This window comes from Xylaria bambusicola (assembly GCF_022495145.1).
Source record: "Xylaria bambusicola strain CBS 139988 unplaced genomic scaffold F5B22scaffold_14, whole genome shotgun sequence".
NCBI lineage: Eukaryota > Fungi > Ascomycota > Sordariomycetes > Xylariales > Xylariaceae > Xylaria > Xylaria bambusicola.
The window spans coordinates 92914-108922 of record NW_025953567.1 but is presented as its reverse complement, the minus strand read 5'-3'; the positions used below and the strand labels follow the sequence as shown (position 1 = coordinate 108922).

General features: G+C 47.2%; 4 protein-coding genes and 2 non-coding genes across 6 annotated transcripts; 3 read left to right on the top strand and 3 right to left on the bottom strand.

The window, feature by feature from the left end:
- Nucleotides 1-1040: 1040 nt before the first annotated feature.
- On the top strand, nt 1041-2809 carry F5B22DRAFT_635445 (uncharacterized protein; the record flags this gene model as incomplete). Its single annotated transcript, XM_047977143.1, has 3 exons — nt 1041-1090; nt 1172-1217; nt 1364-2809. The coding sequence occupies 3 exons, from the start codon at nt 1041-1043 to the stop codon at nt 2807-2809; spliced, it is 1542 nt and encodes a 513-aa protein (XP_047832031.1).
- Nucleotides 2810-3815: 1006 nt separating this feature from the next.
- F5B22DRAFT_601064 (urea carboxylase) lies at nt 3816-8828 on the bottom strand. Its single transcript, XM_047974583.1, has 9 exons — nt 8268-8828; nt 7917-8187; nt 7612-7857; nt 7076-7547; nt 6808-7005; nt 6544-6720; nt 5817-6384; nt 5389-5764; nt 3816-5330 (listed from the first exon to the last, which is right to left on the bottom strand). The coding sequence occupies exons 1-9, from the start codon at nt 8468-8470 to the stop codon at nt 4128-4130; spliced, it is 3714 nt and encodes a 1237-aa protein (XP_047832030.1). The 5' UTR covers nt 8471-8828; the 3' UTR covers nt 3816-4127.
- F5B22DRAFT_t89 lies at nt 3834-3914 on the top strand. The gene has a single exon. It is a non-coding gene; the product is annotated as a tRNA-Ser (tRNA).
- A 911-nt stretch (nt 8829-9739) lies between the features above and the next one.
- F5B22DRAFT_635443 (LamB/YcsF) lies at nt 9740-10644 on the bottom strand (the record flags this gene model as incomplete). The annotated part of the gene is made up of 3 exons (XM_047977142.1): nt 9740-10293; nt 10366-10510; nt 10576-10644. 3 exons carry the CDS (start codon nt 10642-10644, stop codon nt 9740-9742), a joined length of 768 nt encoding a protein of 255 aa, XP_047832029.1.
- Nucleotides 10645-12144: 1500 nt separating this feature from the next.
- On the top strand, nt 12145-12225 carry F5B22DRAFT_t90. The gene has a single exon. It is a non-coding gene; the product is annotated as a tRNA-Ser (tRNA).
- On the bottom strand, nt 12213-15338 carry F5B22DRAFT_601054 (sulfite oxidase). Its single transcript, XM_047974582.1, has 10 exons — nt 14927-15338; nt 14699-14877; nt 14519-14646; nt 14438-14467; nt 14128-14302; nt 13886-14076; nt 13668-13801; nt 13211-13531; nt 12842-13094; nt 12213-12667 (listed from the first exon to the last, which is right to left on the bottom strand). The coding sequence occupies exons 1-10, from the start codon at nt 14969-14971 to the stop codon at nt 12423-12425; spliced, it is 1701 nt and encodes a 566-aa protein (XP_047832028.1). The 5' UTR covers nt 14972-15338; the 3' UTR covers nt 12213-12422.
- Nucleotides 15339-16009: the final 671 nt, after the last annotated feature.

Sequence of the window (16009 nt, the reverse complement as noted above, 5' to 3'; positions counted from 1 at the left end):
AATTGAGATGCCTGTTTGGTTGGTTGAATGCTCAGTCTACGGTGTGCAACGGTCCTAATGAATGGTAATCTCTATCGTGACTCATGTGTATTGCTCCCATTGCGTGTTCCATGCGTACCTATTGTCTTGGGTTTGCGTGTCTTGTAAGCGTCAGCTTCCTAAGTGTCGCTGGGCTGATATCGCTGCTTGGCGGATGAAATCTGACATTAACCGGCCGGTGCTGACTGATCGCAGCACCCCGCGACGTGATGAGGGAGAAACGGAGAAATAGTTCAAGCCACAATTCTCACACCTCTTGCAATTCCTCAAGCGGGCCAGTCTGGGTGTTTGGCTTGGCCGGGGAGTGTTGGAAAGATGACAATTAGTATTGCGAGTTCGGGGATTGGTTGTCTGTGTCTCGTCAAAGGCTTTCTCACCGTAACTTGCTAATGCTCAGAGCTAAACGGAGGAGGCATCTCGCAAACGAAAGCCTGGTCACGGATCGTAGAGAAAAGACATAAGCGATCGTCTAAATATATAGATATACCTATACCTATATATATATATATCTACGTATATATGCGAATTATGTGATCAATTGCTGTTCACAATTGGCAGTACCATACCAGGTTAAGGGATCCTGCTGTGCGGTGCACTGTTCTGAGCAGCGCAATTGGCTGGCTCGGACTTTGCCCCATATCTTGGGACTTAATGTTTAGTAAGCCTCAGCGCGATACCTGCTGCCTTGCCGTTGGGATAGAGAAGAACTCACGAGCTTCGCACCAAATGCGGCGGACGTGTAGGTGTAGGTCGGCGTGCCTCGAAAGACAATTGGAATCGCATATGAACTGTGGTCAAGAGGACAATATATCTATGCGCTGTGTCATGCTTCCATTCATCTCAGCTAATTCCCAGGTCCACCAACACCATTGAAAGCTCCCTCTGCCTACCTAACCATCTATCTAACCCACTGCTCGCATTGGTTCGGTCGGACTGTCTCCATTCACCACCTTCCATTCCCTGCCTAACTAGCCATTGGCTTTGGAGATCCTGCATTGATCATGCCTCGTAAAGGAAACGTCAAGGTCCGAACAGGCTGTCTGACCTGCAAGTTGGGTTCTCCCATCTCCGTCGCCCAGGCCCCTCCCGCTTGTCCGATCTAGTGGCTGACCAGACCTTTCCCGGCTCTTAGGATCCGAAAAGTGAAATGTGACGAAGAAAAGCCGTCCTGCAGACGTGTAAGTGTAGACTTCCTACCCGTATCATTCAGCCCAAGTAGACTCGAGTATAAGGCTATTCCGCCTTTCCGCGGCCGCCCGGCCCCAAAGGGGAATACTTGCAACAATACCCGCTGACCAGGTTGTGTCATTCGTTCTTCTTTCAGTGTACTAGTACGAAACGGAAATGCGATGGCTACGCACCAGTCTCACCATCTTCGGCCGTATCATGGTATCGACCGCGTCACTTGTTCCCAAATGTGCATGATAGTTCCGAACGGCGGTCCTTGCAGTTCTTCGTCGAGGTTGCCGCCCCGGTCCTGTCCGGTCCGCTGGACCCCTATTTTTGGACACACCTGGTTCTTCAGTTCAGCCAAATGGAGCCAGCTGTCAGACACTCCGTCGTCGCTTTGGCTTCGCTCTATGAGCAGGTGGACAGTCATCGGGACAGCACAACGCCGTTGCCTGATGATAACCTGGTTCTCTTACATTACAATTCCGCTATCCAGCATCTCAAAACTATGAAAAATGAATCGCTAGTCTTGCTCGTTTGCGTCCTCTTCGTCTGCATAGAATTCCTTCGTGGGAACCGAGCCGGCGCCACCTTACATAGCCAGCACGGGGTTTCCATTCTAAAACGGGTCGAAGAGACCTATCCGTGGGCCAGAGAGCATTTGTCTCCCATTTTTCGGCGTTTGAGCGTGCTACCTTTCTTCTTCCGCAATCCTGAGGATTCAGGGCCTGTCCTATTGTGTCTAGATGATGCTATCCCGTCTTTCTCCTCTTTCAGTGACGCCCAGTTTTACCTCGATGGAATACTTGGTCGCACTATCCGGCTGATCCGACGTTGTGACGTCTACCGTCTTGGCCATATGAGACACAAGGACGCTCCTCCTAGTATCCTCGCCGAGCAAGATCTTACCCGTACATTGCTTGAGACATGGCACTCAAATTTTGTGCAACTAGAGCACAAATCACCTGAGTCAGGGCTGGCCCATATACATCGATGCAACATGCTCATGAAGTATCACTTGTACTGTGTGTGGACGGAGAATTGCTTCGAGACCGATGAAACCTCATACGACAGATGGCTCGATACTTTCCGCGCTATGGTAGTATTACTCACCACTGTAGAACCTTCCGACTCCAGAACAGTCAAGTTCACTTTTGAAATGGGCTTCATACCGTTGTTGTACTTTGTGACGATGAAGTGCCGCTGCCTCGAGACGAGATTGCGAGCATTATCGTTGATGAAGCAACTATCAGCGGTGAAGGAGAGTCTGTGGGAATTGGTAGCAATGTTCGCCTCAGCGAAACGTCTCATCGAAATCGAGCACGGCGCAATTCTAACTGATGATGGATGCTTATCCGGCGAACCTTCTTGTCCTGGCCTCCCCCCAGACGAGATGAGGGTAAGGGATATTTCGACCGGACCCTACTCTGTCGTACAGACAATTAACGGAGCGGAGGTGGTCGGTAGACCAGGTGGCTTCTTCATGCGGACTGTCGAGGGTCGTATTTATGTTCGGTCCGAGTTTCTTCCTCAGCCTTCCTGGATACCAGAGACCCCTCAAGCCATCAGTACTCTTGCTGCCTTCGGCACTCGGCAATGAGTAACAGACTGAACGGTCCTATCCAAGAGCTAAGCTTCTCGCACACCAATTAGACGCTGTTCGACCTTCGTAGGTTACCCGTCTGTCTTTCGGGCACTGACACAAGAAGATGGGCGGTTTCCCCCCATCACAGTGGTCTCATCAGTCCCCCGGAAATACGTTCTACTTACCCCAAGATCTATTCGTAAGTGAGTTTCAATCGGTCCGGGACATTGCTCCAAAGAGCTGACCGTTGCTAGATTATCTGTACCACTGATTACATTGAAAATCCGGATCCCAACTGCTTTGGCCACACTTGAATAATATGCTCTTCGCTATCAAGTGCCCAATGCCTGACTCGTTATAGAACTATCGAAATCCCGAACCATGCTGGTATCATTGGCTCTCGTGGTCTTTCGTTGTCCTCGTTCAAACACAACTCATTTTCATGAGCAGAGACCGCCACATTTGCTAATGAGCGCAGACACTATCGGGTAGACACGAGTTCCAGCATAGCTGATATACGAAGGTGGATCATGCTTTCAGGTTTTCTATTGAATCCATGCGCAATAAGTCTTCGAAATAAGCATGGTGTTTCGGATGCCAATGTAGCGATATTTGAGATGAAGAAATCGGATAAAATGGTTGAGGCACTAGGCGGGAGACAGAGCATATGCCTACATTAGATCAGGCCTCTATTATTGCAGATTGGTAACCTCACCCTGGTTGACCTTGCTGGAGTAGGCACTCCCTAGACATGCTATTTCACACAGAGCATGCCTATCATTATCTATCCAGCTACTTCAAAAATAGAACACCCGAAATTCCCCCATTGTCACTTACTCAACTTTCACGTGAGGACACGCTAATTCATAATGGTACCGATAATTCTGCGGTTCACTCTATTGCAAAAGATACATTTTCAATTGCAAGTCATGTGCGTAAAACAAAACAAAACAAAAAGGCAGTCGGGGTACAATTTGTACAATATGTATATCAATACCGTGCACCAATCTAAACACAAAATGGAATCGGCCCATTACAGGGCACTTTGGCGGAGTGGTTAACGCGCAGGACTGCTAATCCTGTTCCTTCGGGAGCCCGAGTTCGAATCTCGGAGGTGTCGACATTTTTTTATTTAGCAATCAATCATTTTCACCCCGATCAGATTTTTGCAAGTCCCACATAGCAATTTCTAATTCATTCATTGGGTTGCTATATATATATATGTATATATATACCTACTCGATCTAATCAGCTGCACACCTACAGAAGCAAATTGACCCAAAGTGGCGCTATTGCCACTACTGAATACCCAGGATTCCGACTCGTCAATATCTCACGCTGACTCCTTTATTAGAACAAGAATATCGCCTGCGTCCACGACGCTTCCCGCTCCTTTCAAAATTGCATGAACTTGACCTCGCGCTTCTTTCGGGGCAATGACGTTGATCTCCATCTTCATGGCTTCTAGAACTGCAACCACTTGCCCAGGCAGAATGGTATCTCCAACTTGAACTTCCATCTTCCACACGTTTGCGGCCATCGGCGACGAGATAGGAACATTGCTTCCTTCTTCAATCACTAGGTTCGCGACCTTTTCAGCCGCTGCATTAGCCGCAGTCCATTCCGAGTAGAGAACCGCCTCGATCTTCTCTTGCTCCTCTAGCGCTTGGGATTGTCTTCTCTTGAAATCTACGACATCTGGATCATTTTGAGCCTCGAGGAAACTCTCGTAAGTCTTGCGGACATCGAATGTTGACTCTGTAATCTGCCAATCGTGTCTTCCAGCGAAGTAGTCTCGAGCAAGGAGATCGTATTCTTCAATGCTGACTTCGTAGAACTTGATCTTGTCGAAAGGATTCAAGAGCCATGGCCGTTCGGGCGTGAATCCAGGCTTGGTACCGAAAACATCCCACATCTCCAAACTTCTCGCTGCCATCATGTAACCTCCAGGTTGTTCAATAGAATAGCCAGCCAGAAGCGAACCACCAAAGCCAATCGTGCCACCGGGTGTATTTGTTCTAGTGGGATTATACTTCTGGCAGGTCATGACCTTGGGGCTGAGAGGATAAAACATGGGCGTCCCGCACAAGAAGCCCACCGCTGGGACCATATATTCCGCTTGCAGTATCATGTCAAATACCTCCCGACGAGAAGAGAGGCCGTTGCACCGCCTAATGTACTCCAGGTTATCAGGTAGATAAACAGCCTTGCTCCTAACTGTTTCAATGTAGCGTTGGATACACATCTCTATATCCGGGTGGTCCATCACCAAAGGAAGCCGGATCTCGCGACATGGTATAATCATCTCCAGTGTATCTGTGATTTGTGCCTCAATTGCATCAATCTGGTTCAAGAGGTCGGCTTGAGATATCTCAAGAGGATCGTATTCAATCATCAGTGATGATATGTGGGGGGTAAAGAGCAATTTCGCCTTGATTTGAGACTGCAACTTCTCCATCAGGACCTTGAGTCGAGCAATGATACTTACATTGGCTGATTGTTCACCCATTTCTATCAACAAGAATTTGTCTCCGCCCTGTGATAGAGTCAGACTCATGCGGCAAAAAAGGGGCTATGGTATATTCAATGCATACTTGTCGATAAGTCACGCGTGGTCGCAATGCAGGCTGATCCGATGGCACCACTGATTTTAGTACAGAAGACCTCGGTCCGATATCAGTGCGAGCAATTTTGTCTGGAAACTTGCCCGCAGTAAGCTGTTTCCCCTTGATGACATGTTCAATGGCCGATAGGTACTCATCCACTAGGCCGATCTGATTGACGGCATCTTTCAGAGATACGGGTGTCAGCCTAAAAGTGTCGCCAGGCTTGAGCTGTCCAAGCTTCCACAGGTCTGCAGAAATCACGGTTGATGAACAAATCAGCCCTCCAAAATTGGGGCTGTCTGCCGTGAATATGCAAGACGAATCTCCCCCCCAGTTCATTCCACCAGGGGAAGGATATCCATAGCTGCTTTTTAGTTAGCGATAGTCTTAGGGAAACTAATGTGGGTGACTCTTACTCCAGGTAGTTTGACGGATGCGAGCCCGCTTCACCTCCACCTCTTCGAGCCCAGTCTAGTTTTGGGCCCAACAATCGGATACCAGTCCTGCTAGAGTTGTGACCAACTTTCCACGCTGTGTTATAAAGCTTTACCCTGTCGTCTTCAGTCATAATATCTTCTGAGTCATGCGGGCCTTGAAGAGCATAGACCTCTTGATTTCTCATGTTGGGAATCATGTGAGGGGGCAGAGAAAATCCTTCCTCTGGTGAGACATTAGTCACGTCTGGGCTCTGTAGGTACAAGAAATCTCCTGTGCGTAGGGTCCTTCCCTGAAGTCCGCCGTATCTTAAGCTCGGTGTAGTCGATTTTGAGCCGAAAACGGATGGTATGTTAGGAAAGCCTCCTCGAACTGCCAGATACATCCGACATCCATTGCTTGTAGCGGAGCCAATCTTAAGTGTTTGGCCTGCTTGAACGAAGAAAGATGACCACAGTCTTCTTGTTTCCTCTCCTAAAGAGATTGAGCAATCCGCGCCACAAACTGCGACAATAGCTGAACAGGTGAATACGACTTCGGGACCGATTACTACAGATCTCTGGAGTCAGCAACTGCTCTTTTAGGGGAAACAGAAACATATTTTTGAGAGTCATGTATACTCCTAACCCATAGGAGTAGTTCTAATAAGAAATAATGGCCTTCACAAGCGCCTAGAATAGGAAGAAGCTAGCTCCAGGGGTAGCATACAGGTGATTTCGAGAACCTCAGTACCGACAGGATTTCCGACAAGGAGATTAGCAATACGTGAAGAGATGCTGTCCATGGGTCCACTTTTGGGGACTCCATATCCGATAGACGGGCGTGCCGGGAAGTCCTGAATGGTCGAGTATGTGCCACCTGAGATCACGTCAATCCCACACGGTACTGTAACGATAGTTAGCTCCATGAGGCAATAGATCTTTTTACCAGCATCGGGTCTCGAAACCCGACATAACAGGTTTGTATACGTACCGTAAGAGAAGTCAGTATCCAAGAATGTTGTTAATGTCCGCCCCTGGGCAAATGCATTGGACCTTATTATTGCTCCCACAAAGTCAAGGTTGGTGATGGGGCCTCGCAAAACAACGGCAGAAGAACAAACGCGGCTCATCTTATCCACGGCCTGCTGCCTTGTCGGTGCATGCACCATAACTTTAGCAAGTAGAGGATCTAGAATCAGGATATTGAGCATTAGGACTTCTCAACCATGAACAGTGTTCTAAGACATCAGTTGACATACCGTAGTGTGAACTGACATTTTGCCCTGACTGTATCCAAGTATCTACCCTAGTATCCTCTATTGAAGGCCATCGTACTTCTTGGAAAAAACCTGGACTAGGTGCAAAGTCGCGATATGGATCTTCTGCATAGATACGAGCTTCGATGGCAGAACCCGAGGGCCCAGACTTTTGCAGTGCCCATAGCTCATCAGATGTCAATCCACAAAGCCCACCCTTCTCGAGATCAGCTTGGCGCAGCATCAACGCTACGATGTCAACACCATAACACAGTTCTGTGATACCATGCTCAACTTGCAATCTTGTGTTCATCTCCAGGAAGAAGAAATCAGCAGTGTCGTCGTCGACGAGAAATTCGACAGTCCCAGCTGATTTGTATTTTAGTGTTGACGCATATCTCAATGCGCAAGTCGTCAGTTTCTGTCGAAGACCGGGATGGGCTTCAACAAATGGGCTCGGGCACTCTTCGATGACCTTCAAGACAAGTCAGTCAGATGCAGTTCCGAATAATCGTAACTGAAGCTAGATTTATAGTTACCTTCTGATGCCGTCTCTGAATGCTGCACTCTCGTTCTCCGAAGTGAATGATCTCGCTGCCATTGCCAAATATCTGAACTTCGATATGATGACTCCGGGGATAATACTTTTCTAGAAACACATCCGCATTGTTGAGCAGCTTCTTGCCACTGTCCTGGGCCATTTGAAAAGCACGGCGTATCTCGTCTGGAGAACGACATATATGTAAGCCCATCCCGCCGCCGCCACCTGTTGCCTTGAGCATTACCTGACGCTTTTACTTAGCAAAAAGAACATGGCAGGTTTCTTCTTAGGGCTGCATCTTACCGGGTAGCTCAAACGATCAGCTGCATTCAATGCTTCACCTTCTGAGCTTAACAAGCCTGTTCCCGGGATGATGGGTACCTTCGCAGTCCGTGCTATCTCCCTCGCCCGATGTTTCAAGCCCATTTCTGTGATAGACTGTGGCGTTGGGCCAACGAACACCAACCCCGCATCACGCACTTTCTGCGCAAAAGTGGCATTTTCACTTAAAAATCCATAACCGGGGATGACAGCGTCAGCAGAGCATTCAGCGCAAACTCGTAGAATGTCATCTCTGTAGAAGTTAGTTCAGCGTCTGGTCAATTGTACGTCTTAGGAGTGCTTAAGCCATGGGCCCAAATTCCTCAAACGTACATGTTCGAATAGCCCGATTTACCATCCCCAGCGAGCAATACGGCTTCATCGGCAAGCTTTACGTGGAGCGATGTAGCATCTGAGATAGTATAGATGGCGACGCTGGCCACTCCAAGGGATCGGGCAGCATTGATACACCGCACAGCTATCTCACCTCGGTTGGCGATCAATAGCTTGGAAATATTCTTCAATGAGGAGTCCATCACGATTGTCGTTGCCACAACATTGGCGTGGTCTTCGTCATGTGTCGATGATACAACTATACGAGCGTATGGTTGGTGCTTTTGAAATCCCGATGTTACCTGGTACTAGCCCTTCCGTTGATAGTCAAGGTAATAGATATTTGTAGGGTGATAACTTTTGACTTAGTAACACAACATAGATAACCCCCGACAGACGTACCTAATGACAGCCGTGGCTCGGACTGCTTTGTTGGGCATGGTCCACCTTATCTTGCCCTCGAGTCCTTACGGAACTCGAAGGGTCCTACGCATATCACCTCTGATGCAACCTGCTGCATGCGAGGGGTAATTAGAGACTGGGGTGGACGCCAGGCTTGGCTTTCTGAGTCTGGTGCGCGGATACCTATATTTGTTTGTACCGTTTCTAAGACTAGCATATGGTCCTAGACGGTTTCCTCCTGGTTGAACTGCACAAGTCATCACAGCCTGTTACCCTGATTTCTTTTTTGCTGCTTTTCCTGTGCTATGGCTATCCTATGCCCTCTTGAACCGCCCACACCAATTAAGGGTGAGTGCTTCTGGTTACACGGCAGGCTAACAGCAAAGCTAACATCATACTCCATATTGCGAGCGTACTGCGCTTACTGATGCTAATCTGGACAAGAAGACGCTATGTGAGGTAGAACATTGAGGGGCCACAATGCCTATGCAAGTACCAGAACGCTTGTATATCAAACATGCATATTTGGGCTGCCATTTGACCCCGTCTGCTTCCTGAGGCGGCCGAGCTGCCCTGGTGGCGGTGTCACATCCCGTTATACTACATGGTGTCTATCCCTGCCATGTCAATAGCCAAAGTAATGACTATATCGTGATACCCCATCTCCATTTTATGTGGCTGCCCTAGAGGAGATGACGCTGGAAGGGTATGATTGGGTGCGATGAAAGCACGCTGCTATAATGCTTGTGTAATTACCGTGATCGACCTAGGAGCCCAACTGATGTTCTTTACCAAAAAGACATGAGGGAAAGCAGAAACCAGAACATTACCGATCTCTCGGTGCCCATAGGTATTCCACCCCTACAAATGCCCTGTTAGACGCCAATTTTAAGATATGCTCGGCGCTATACATTAATACATCCCTTCAATTATGATTTGCAATTCCTGACCTCAATGACAACGTGCGATTAGGCCGGGACAAGTGTTCAAAGCGACAAGACAGTATCCTACCGCCTCAAAAAGCTTGCTACTAGGTAGTATACGAAGCTTCGATGTATTCCTAGCGATGGCTACCAACCTCTCTTAGCATTAATCTCATCAATCCCCTTTCGACAGGCCTTGGCGTTCTCGAGGGCAGATGGCATATCCGAATGAATGCAGAACAGGAAAGGTTCGCCGTTGAACCCAATCTTGAATATCGACCCCTCGTTGTCCGCCACAGTGTCTTCTAAGCCAATAGAAAGGGTTCTTGAGTAGACATCATCTACCGTTGCCATCTTGCTCTCGCTGGCTGGCATTAGTTTCTTGTCTTTGTTGTACTGGAGATCGGTGTAAGCTTCCTCGATGAAGAGAAGCCCGTATTTCTCGCACATGGCGGCTTGATGCTCTGTGCCCTTAGACCCAAAGACCGGTACACCGAAGACGGCACATGCGCGCAGGACGGCATCCATGATACTTAGGTCTCGTTGCATGTAGAAGAATAGCTCGCCGTGTGGTTTTATATGATTTAGGGGTACACCTTCTGCGTCCAGCATCGCTTTCAGTGCGCCTACTTGATAGAGTATCATGGCGTACATGTCGTCTGGGTGAACCTCTATCTTTCGCCGTCCAAAGCCGAGAAGGTCTGTCTTCTGTGTTTAGATATGAGAAGTACATATGAATCAGTCGAGATGTGCGATTCGTCACATGCACTCACCTTGTAGCCCCGGGTGAGCACCGATCTTGACCCCATGTGCCTTGGCTAGTCGGATAGTATTCAGCATGAGAGTCGGATCTCCAGCGTGAAAACCGCAGGCAATGTTTGCGTAATCTATGAGCTTAATGAGCTCGGCATCTGGACCCTACGGCAGAAACACGCCAACCGTGATTAGTGAGGGGTCAAGCAGCTATACTTGGAAGAATATACCATTTTCCACTTCCCAAATCCCTCGCCCATATCGCAATTAATACCAATCTTCTTCAAGTAGCCTGCCATTGTCATCGATTGCTTTGCTGAATCCCTGTTGTTCTGGCGAGTCTGTATTTTGCTTTTGTTCATAGACCTTGATGGCGCCGACGAGAAGAATCGGCACTTTTAAGCTATCGTCCAATGAACATTGAAGTTGTACATGTAAGAGTGCAAAGTAGCGTGCCCGGGTGTGTATGACGGGATACTTACTACCTACCCAACTCACCAACCTATGTTGCCTACGTAGTATCATGCTAGGTATCATTCATTGCAGCCCTCCCGACACGCGTGCATCTCCGCTGCCGTTTCGATAGGCTCGCTTGACTGGTTACAGCGCCAAGACCCGCTCGTCACATCGGTTCGACTAACTTGGGATGGGATTCGTAACCGAACAGTAGTCTATGGAAGTCAATTGTGACCACGTCCATCGCTAACTCCCACAATGGTTACGGCGCTTGTGGATTGATGTATTAGCTTGGACTCGGGAGAAAAGATATTGATGATCTAATTATAGTGATAGATGTAGTATAATTATCGACTATTGGAATAACACATTAGGGTATTTAGACTAATTAACTGATGCAAGCGGTATACTACAATTAACATCATAAGAATCTTTTTGTAGTTTTTGCTGCGTTGCCTATGATCTATGAGTAAATTGTTGCGTGGATGGACTTTTGGACAAGAGAAGAGCAGCAAACTATTTTAAACTATAGTAATATCTCTAACTAAACTCTTGTGGTATCACATATTACCCTCGCTGCCCATCTACCAATACAGGGAGAGAGCACACCTTCACATCACACTCTTTTCTTTCTTCAAAGAGGGGGTTGGGTATTTTAATAGGCTTCATGGTTTATAGTTTAATAGTATATACCCATAGTAGCCGCAGATCAATTACCATACAACAGGCAGCTCTATATGCACCAAAGGTTACATAAAGTTATAAGCTTAGTAATAACTCAACTTCGAACCAGATTGCAGAATGCAACCAAAATGAAATAGAGCTGGAAGCCAGCTTCCTGGTATTTCCATAGATACGCTAGGGTTACTAGAGTCTATCACTTGCGAAAGTAGAGCCCTAGACAGATCTTCCCTGCGGACAGTGTATGCACCAAAACACGGGATCGTATGTGCGAATGCCCATCCCCTAGGGAGTATCTAGAATCAATCCAAACTAGGGAGTCATTCTCGATATGTTTAGAATGATTAACAGTAGTTAAATTACAGCTAAGAAAGGTTTGGATTAGGGCCTACAATGATGCTCTTCACAGTATAATAACCTATGGTAGCTCCTAAGGTAAATGTGCAGCTAAGTATAATTAACTTTAATCAACCAACATGTTCCATATTAGCAGGGACTAAACAAAGTCATCTTAGATATGTAGCAACTGCTTTATCTTTACTACCAAAGGCTGTATACCAGGCGCGCATAGCACATATGATGCGTTTAGCTAGAAGATGTATTAATTGTGCGGTGATATATTTAAACTAGAACCCAATAGATCTCATCAAGTTAGTAAGCAAGGCACTTTGGCGGAGTGGTTAACGCGCAGGACTGCTAATCCTGTTCCTTCGGGAGCCCGAGTTCGAATCTCGGAGGTGTCGAGTTTTTGTTCTGACTGCGCTTCATCCATCACAACCTGGAAAAAAGAAATTTTTTGTTATTTCTTTTTATAAGAAGAATAAGACAAAGTAAAGTTGAAGGAATGAACTCGGGCTCCCGAAGGAATAGGATTAGCAGTCCGCCAAAGTGCGTAGACAACACTTGAAGTAGATCCTATTCACAGTGATCGATTGCCCTATTATACCTCGATGTCCCGCGGCCCAGCTTTGGCAAAGAAGTCATCATACTCCTTCCAGGTCATATAAGGAAACTCAGTAGGCCGAGTAATAGGCACAAAACTGACTTGTCTCCTCTCGAACTCCTCCAGTCTCGCTTTCGTTACTTCCTTGCTTTTGTTAACACTGTAAATCCTCACCCTATGAGCACTGCTCGTCACATGCAGTCCCCAATTCCAAGCATTTCGGACTTCTGTGGGTTGAGTGTCTACAACATGTTAGCTTGTCATGATGACTTGGGCCATTATCCCCCAGAAATGTTTCACGGTGGGCATGATTTTGTGACGTTTCTAGACCCGGTCTTCAAGATGTACTTACTGTGAGAGTGTTAGCCTCGAGCAGACACGAGGATGGTGATACGAGAGATACTTGAAAACATACCTTAGGCTGTTGTCCCAGCATCGGACTACGAGTTCGATCCACCCTTCTACGTCGCAAGGAACCTCCATTGTCCACGTTCTCCATGCAAACTTGTGCTTGGGACTCAGGTTCTCGACTGGTACCATATACCAAGAGAAACCCCCATCGGCACTAACTTCGACTCGCTCGGGCCACCGCCCACCACCAGAATATGCCCATCCTTTCACTGAGATCTTACCTTCGTGAATCACGACTTGTTTGTTCCAAGGCGACATCTAAGAAACAGGCAGTTAGACGAGTCCATTTAGATAATCAAAAGGTGCATGAGCGGCACTAAACACTAGCGAGGACACTTGTAAACCTCGAATTTGTGGCCTAAGAGGTGACTTACGATAGCACTGCTGACAGGCATTTCCTGGATCTGTATACCATCTGTCCATCTCTGGTTATGCTTTCCGACTTGCTGGTTAAAGTATAGATACTCCCTGCTTTGAACGGGGGCTCGGGTTGGCTCTTTCATTGCTGTAATTCGATACAACCACTTCACGCTTCTCGCGCCAATATAGCCCATGACAACTGCTCGAATCGGGGCGCCGTGGATCTTGGGTAGCTTCTGGCCATTCATTTCCCAGACGAGCATTACCTCGTTTGCGCGTACCTTTGAGTAGGGCACGCTGACGGCATAGTTCATCACTTCGTTCATTTTGAAGTACTGAATAGTTACGGTCAGCGGTGCCAATTTTGATCATGGTTTTGGGAATATAAATGCATCAAGAGTTTCCAGAATACAGAATCTACAAACTGAAGAACTACAACAACGAAGTTGCGCATAATGGATGATCACTTACAGTATCTGCACCAACAAGTTCGAGGTGTTTCGCCCCGTCGATGAGACCGCCACAGTACTTGATCACTTTCTTAAGCGAGATGCCGACATATCGTGCCGTACCAATAGCGCCTTCAGCCCATGGTGCGTTAATCACTACACTTAGAATTAGTAACTGAGACTAGAGTCATGTCACCCCTATGAAAGATAGTGATTTGAATGACTATGGGAATTCCTTACTCTCATCGCCTTCGCCAGCATAAAGCGAAATCTGCTCAATACGACGCGTCCCACTACATTGGATAGTCACTAGCCTCTCCATACGAGGGAATCGGGTTTCGTCTTGTAAGTCGGCCAACGTGAGTTTCTTAGGCTCTCGCACAAGACCCTCAAGCCTCAGAAACCAGGAGTCGGGATCTATAACAGGGATACTATTGACAATAAGTAAGGGCCAAGTGCCTCGCCATGCGTCAACGACTCACCCGCCATGATTCCGGATGAAGTGGAGAGGATTCGGTGTGATGGCTTGTGCGGTAACTAGTCTCTTCGGTGGCTCCCCGTTGTACGGGAACTGAAGAAGATGCAGCATGTTTGGGTCTTTCTCTTCGAGTACAATCTTCCACGATTCTTCAGGTACATCTTTGAGTCGGCCTCCAACTTTAGTCATCTAGAGTCAGCGTCTCTCCTCTGCGAAATCTGAGCTTCTGAAAAAGTAGGACAGGCTAGGAGAGAAGACTTATGGCCTTGTATCGTGATAAGGACATTAACGGAGCATAGTTTAGGGTTAATTACTTGCACGGTGCCATTGTTTCCATCGAATTCCTAGATTCGTAATTGTTAGTCGAATACTAGACGGTATTTCGATAAACTGACCTTCAAGTACCGGGTTGGTGCCGGGAATTGGCTCCAGCTGAAACTCAGGGGGGGGAGGGAACTCATGAGACATCAATATGTCGTGTGCAGTCTTCTTCTTCCCAGGATAGTCCTCCCACTCGACATACCTAAGTAGATGTTACGAGAAGGATTTTATGGCAGAGTGATGCGATTACTTACCCGCTCCAGCCTGGGATCTCATCTTTAGCTAGCTCATCATCGAACTTGGCCTCAACTGGCGGCGTAATCGGATGTTTAGAGACGGGAATCCGTGGTTGTTCTCCAGGCCCCTTAGTCTGATCAAGTAGGTAGAATTCTGCACCCGCTATTCCCTGCTCGACCCTCCACTCGTCTTCTGGCTTGTTATAAAATTAGTGGAAGATATTTGTATTCACAGTGATCACAAACCTGGATGCTATGGACCGGTTCTCGTAGAGGAATATCTCCCTGCATCTTCGCTGTTCTTACACTGGTTTCTGGGGTATTCTGGAACAATCTTCACTACTGACGGTTGAAAAGGAAGCGTTGAAGCTAGATGATGAGGGGGTGGAGGGTGCAAAGTCTATCATATATCTATCTTTACTGGCAGTGCGGGGTTCCTGATCTAGATGATGGAATTCATTTATGACGCTTTCAAGCGTAATGGTAGAGATGGGCCTGAGTAAGCCATCCCTGTTTCATGCCTGATTCATAGTCGAGCAAATGGAATGTGTTGCTAGAGACCATATACGTCCGAAGATACTACATCACACCCTCATTAATATTTTTTGGGGCCAATCCGCTTTGACACATCTGTCCGACCGCTAGGATTGAATCTAGTATATCTTCCAGTTCGGATGGTTGCAACCTTCTTGGTAGCCTACGACGTCCAGATAGCGTGCTACAGACATGCATATGCAGAAGATAGTGGTGACCCAATACAATATCACCGAGGGTAGCGCGGATAGTTCGGTATTCTGTTAACCTTGACTATGATTCCTTATCTCCACAACAAATCACTTACACCATGAAAATCTTCGGAGGAAAGGCAACTTGATGCTGGATTATATCCGCGGTCATTAACCAGGGATTGAAACTTTTATCAAAGATACGATTATGATCATTTCTTGTGAGGCACCATGGCATATGGCCCATGTCATGTGATGAAGAGTGCCAAGAGACTTTCCCATAATTATCTATATAGACTAACGTTGCCCGCATGCAGTTCTGGCCCTCCAGGAAATGTTACATTCTACCCTATCAAAAAACCCTAGTACCCTACCACTTCATCTTTCACGATACTCTATTTGCTAAAGATTGTTTGATACCACCACCGGGTGTTGTATTGCAGGCAAAGGTGACTTCAATGGCATAGAAAAGAATACACCACCCAACACGCATCGTTGTTGCTGCCCAATTTACGATTGCTTCATTACCGAGGCTTATCAACTACAACTTGTACTTTCCAATGAACGAGGGGGAGACTAGTATATTCAACATTGGTACTAGTCG

Excerpts from the sequence above, each read along its gene's own strand:
- F5B22DRAFT_601064 (XM_047974583.1), bottom strand. The coding sequence starts at position 8,470 with ATGGACTCCTCATTGAAGAATATTTCCAAGCTATTGATCGCCAACCGA. Across the intron at positions 6,721-6,807 it reads GGATACTGACTTCTCTTACG|TACCGTGTGGGATTGACGTG; the intron begins GTACGTATACAA and ends CTATCGTTACAG. Across the intron at positions 5,765-5,816 it reads CATCCGTCAAACTACCTGGA|CTATGGATATCCTTCCCCTG; the intron begins GTAAGAGTCACC and ends ACTAAAAAGCAG.
- F5B22DRAFT_601054 (XM_047974582.1), bottom strand. The coding sequence starts at position 14,971 with ATGCAGGGAGATATTCCTCTACGAGAACCGGTCCATAGCATCCAG. Across the intron at positions 14,647-14,698 it reads GAGATCCCAGGCTGGAGCGG|GTATGTCGAGTGGGAGGACT; the intron begins GTAAGTAATCGC and ends ACATCTACTTAG. Across the intron at positions 13,802-13,885 it reads TGCTGGCGAAGGCGATGAGA|TGATTAACGCACCATGGGCT; the intron begins GTAAGGAATTCC and ends TTCTAAGTGTAG.